Consider the following 4029-nt stretch of genomic DNA (forward strand, 5'->3'; position numbering starts at 1 on the left):
GCCCCACAGGCCACATCTATTGCCGACCATATAGTTGACAGTACTCGAATGCCCACATCTATAATATACCAAAAGGTCGGAGCACTTACGAAACCAGAAACTTGGCCATCAGCCTGACGCTTACTACTATCATCAAAGGGGAATTTTCCGAAGCAGACACCCTCAAGTTGCATTAACTTGACTATTACTGATAACAAGCAATCAGTCCGGATGGCAAACACTTGAACCTTAAACGTCGGAACACCAGTCAAAGAAAGCATGATAATTATTCATGAAACGAAATAGAGTTCCTTAGTACAAGATAACGCGTTGTTTCACTTTAATAACCAGAATGTCAGGTAAGATTTAGGTTTTAAAAAACAGCACAAAACGTCTAACTGCAAAAAGCTTCGTCTGCTAAGCCTAACGAAAAAGAGCAAAGCCACAAAGGACATGCAACTTGAATTCAGCCAAAAACCTAGTTCATCCTTCGGATCAGTTCATTTATGTAGTCCTCTCTGTTTCCTGCATCTCCACCTTCAACATAATGGTTCCTCTTTTTCTTCAATCCTCCAAGTGGAGCCTTAAGCTGGAAGGGCCACAGGTAGTTGTTAGCTTCTCTGAAATGTGGCCCAACAGACAGTATCTCATGCACAAGATCCTCAATACAGATAATCCCATGCTTCCCCAGTCCCTACAACAAGTAGAACAGCTCAGCAAGTAATCCACAAACAGGGTGCATTATATATAGCAAGATAATACATTTCCCGCATAATTTAGATTATCTTACTTGTTCAATAATAGAATTGTCTGTCAAGGCAATTCTTTGTTTGTTAAGCTTCCCATAGCCCCTCTTGTAAATCAATTCTCGGACACTCTTCAGATTTGGGTAACTGGTAATAATCAAGTATTAACAGAATGAGAACACTCTCCTGATGACTAGCAACTGCATCACAACAACAGATCAAATCCAATTCAATCCTTTTCACTTACCCATAGGTCACATATGGCTCGACTCTTTGAAGCATATTCATGGTTGCCTTATTCACCTTCACGAATACGCCATTAAAGATCTGTGACAGAATAACACAATGATTACCAGGGAAACAGATATAACAGAAATCCAAGAACTAACAACAACAACAAGCTCATTAAACTACCTGGCGAAGTCTCAGCAGCTGCAAAATCTTTCGGGTCTTTGGATGCATAGCATTGATACTTTAAAAAAAAAATGTCAGGAAAATCGTTATATTGGACACAGGAAAAGATAGATAATTTACCCACAGATGGTTACTTCCAACCCAATCTATGGGCAAAAAATATTCTTCCATGAAATCAAGACAGGCTATACTGAAAGAAAACTCTTAAAACAGACATACAGTGTTCATACCCTCTTATCCTAATTATGAATAGCAATTTTGCCTCAGGATTGACATAGAAACCCCCCTTCAATTTTGCCTCTCTTTTCAAGCGGATAAGCTCCTTTTCCTGGGATTCCAAAATGTTACATATTAAAACATTGGAAAGCAAGGAGGAAGCACATACCCTACCATAAAGATACAAGTTAAAGAATTGTCACCTGCTCTACATACTCCTTCGCATATGTCTTGGCCCGGGTAACAATCAGTTTCCTTTTCTCTGCTGATTTTTTCTTTTGAGCCACTAGCTCCTGCTTCTTCGCAGCAGCCCACTCTTCTGCCCTCTTCCTCTTCTTGAGAACCAATTCAGGAATCACAATTTCACCCATTTTCCTATCTCTAGTTCTGAATAAATAATAATCAAAAGATGAAATTAGAATGCAATGAAATCCCAAATTAAACGACCCTAAGACAAGTACCAAAAAAAGTTCCATCCAGTGACATCTCGCAATAATAAACAATAAGGGGCATACAAAAACTTTACACCTCTTACATCTAAATTTTGGCCAACTGACATACTAAAGCTAAGTTGAAACTGCACCCACATGAAATGAATTCTAACTATAAAAAGACTGCAAATGACAAAAGCAGATCTATTCCTAGATTTAAAAATAAAAGTAAAAATAAAAATAAAAAAACACAACAATTCATACATACCCATGTACTATTGCCACAGTAAATCATGACCCTTGTAAAGATCCAAATAAACTAAAACCGCAACGAACTCTCTGTTCTCAAGTTCCCAATGCATACCAATACAACATGAAAAAAAACTCGTTTTCATCAAAGAACCATATAAAGCTACAATCAGTTCCAATGTCATTTATATGTAAAAAATACAGAGTAAGTAACAACATACCACAGGCACTAAAGGAATTACCAACAGCGCTTTTTCAAAGCATCATTTAAGATAAGCAGCCTATTAAATATGGAATTTAACAACTGGTAACATGGGTCTCTATAAACAGCAGACATTCCTTTTGCTAAAATTCTGTAATTCTAAAAACGAACAGAAGATTAAGAACAAAATAAACAAAAAAAGGAACGTGACACATATAACTCCAAAAAGAAATGATAAATGCTGACAAACCAATTTTCTATTTAACCAATTTTTTCTCTTTTATTCTTTCTTGCTAACGATCCACCAAACATATAAAGCTCAAGACATGAGATGAATAAATTCAAATCCTAAAGAAACTACATATTAGCTTTCTTTGCAAGAGTTCAACGTCTTCATTTAGAGTTACGATTTATAAAACCACCTTTCAACCACTACTTATGTTAAATATCAGGCATAATAACAAATAAATCAGACGGGCCAAACAAAAAATTCTATAGACCACATCACCGGGGAAGCGAAACACGAACGTACAGCAAAAGCGAAACAAACACAACAATGTCAGGCAAACATAGAAGATACGAAACTCAAGCACGATGGAATGGTAGTCGATCAACTCAAGTACAGTCGTCCGATGTATGTGAAGAAAAAACGATACTAACAAGCACTGCGGGGGTTTGGAGCTCACCTTGAACCCTCTTCGCTTCTGCAGGCACCGAAGAGACAAAAACCCTAGAGGTGGTGAAGAAGAATTAAAAAGAGATATAGAACGGTCGAGATTAGATTTTTATATGACGGTCTAGATTTCGCGGCATGGATCAGTGAGAGGGACGAATCTCTATTCCGGTTCATGGTCTCCAGACTAGAACTTGGGAACGGACTCAGGTTCCAAAAGTTCCAGGTCGGGTCGTCAATTCCAGACCCGACCCGACCTGGACAGTCCATACTGCCTATTATAAAATTAAAAAAATATAAAATAAATACCTTATTAAAGAATTGAAAAGCATAGATGCTGCTGCTTTGAGGGTTTAAAAAATAATATTTAAAACATAAGTTTGTATAGAAGCAAGGCCTCTTGAACTAAGGGAAAAGGTAAAGTCCAAATAAGTGAGAGGGTCATTCAATAATTGGATCTATTTTTTCTTAGTGAAGAACTGATGAGGTGTCCAAGGACACAAATCCAAGAAGATGATATTGGATTTAATCGAAGATTATAGGATCTGGTCAAAAGAACAATGGAGAGAGGTCGAAAATGGAAAAAGAGGTTGATAAGATTAGGAGAAACAGTTGGAAAAATTTGGAGGTAGGGTTTTCTTATGAGGTGGATTAGGACTCAAATCCCACCCTAAAATCATCCCAAGTCCTTACCTCACCCACCCAATTCTTATAATCTAGAGTTTGATGTATACTCAAGGTGATTCTTAATTACCCACGGAACCAACTTGCATACTCCTTAGCTTGAGTCTCAAGTTGACCCAATGAGTAGTCATCCCATTATGTGGATTCAAGAGTTTACTATCTTTTGTAAAATTAATTACCTCACCTACTAACAAAGGAAAAAAAAGTATTGATTCTCACCATAGCCTAGAAAAACACAGACGGCAGGTCAAGGAGAGAACTTATCCCGTTCCAGTACTTCCAAACCCTCGAAGCTTAGAATAGTCTAGTGGGGTAGAAAATCTTCTCTCAAAAGGAGACACACCAGAGATGACAAAGGAAGGTATTTAGTTAATAAAATAGATGATAGTTAGGGTTGGCATTGAATCGAGCCAGTTCGCAAACGGTTCGATTTTG

The 4029-nt window shown here is 37.5% G+C and overlaps 1 protein-coding gene across 2 annotated transcripts; it reads right to left on the reverse strand.

Annotated features, from left to right (window-relative positions):
- Nucleotides 1–247: 247 nt before the first annotated feature.
- On the reverse strand, nt 248–2977 carry LOC137936673 (large ribosomal subunit protein uL30w-like). Of its 2 annotated transcripts, none has more exons than XM_068781491.1 (7): nt 2924–2977; nt 1559–1742; nt 1370–1467; nt 1140–1197; nt 973–1052; nt 770–872; nt 248–673 (listed from the first exon to the last, which is right to left on the reverse strand). In XM_068781491.1, exons 2-7 carry the CDS (start codon nt 1724–1726, stop codon nt 458–460), a joined length of 723 nt encoding a protein of 240 aa, XP_068637592.1. In that variant the 5' UTR covers nt 1727–1742; nt 2924–2977; the 3' UTR covers nt 248–457. The 2 variants fall into 2 exon arrangements, with proteins under 2 accessions (XP_068637592.1, XP_068637593.1); XM_068781492.1 differs by lacking the exon at nt 2924–2977 and adding an exon at nt 2055–2073.
- Between the last annotated feature and the right edge of the window lie 1052 nt (nt 2978–4029).

The sequence above is a fragment of the Aristolochia californica genome, unplaced genomic scaffold (genome assembly GCF_029961685.1).
Source record: "Aristolochia californica isolate CCGP_79_NKW_82.1479 unplaced genomic scaffold, dmAriCali1.0.hap1 SCAF_7, whole genome shotgun sequence".
NCBI classification, from domain to species: Eukaryota; Viridiplantae; Streptophyta; class Magnoliopsida; order Piperales; family Aristolochiaceae; genus Aristolochia; species Aristolochia californica.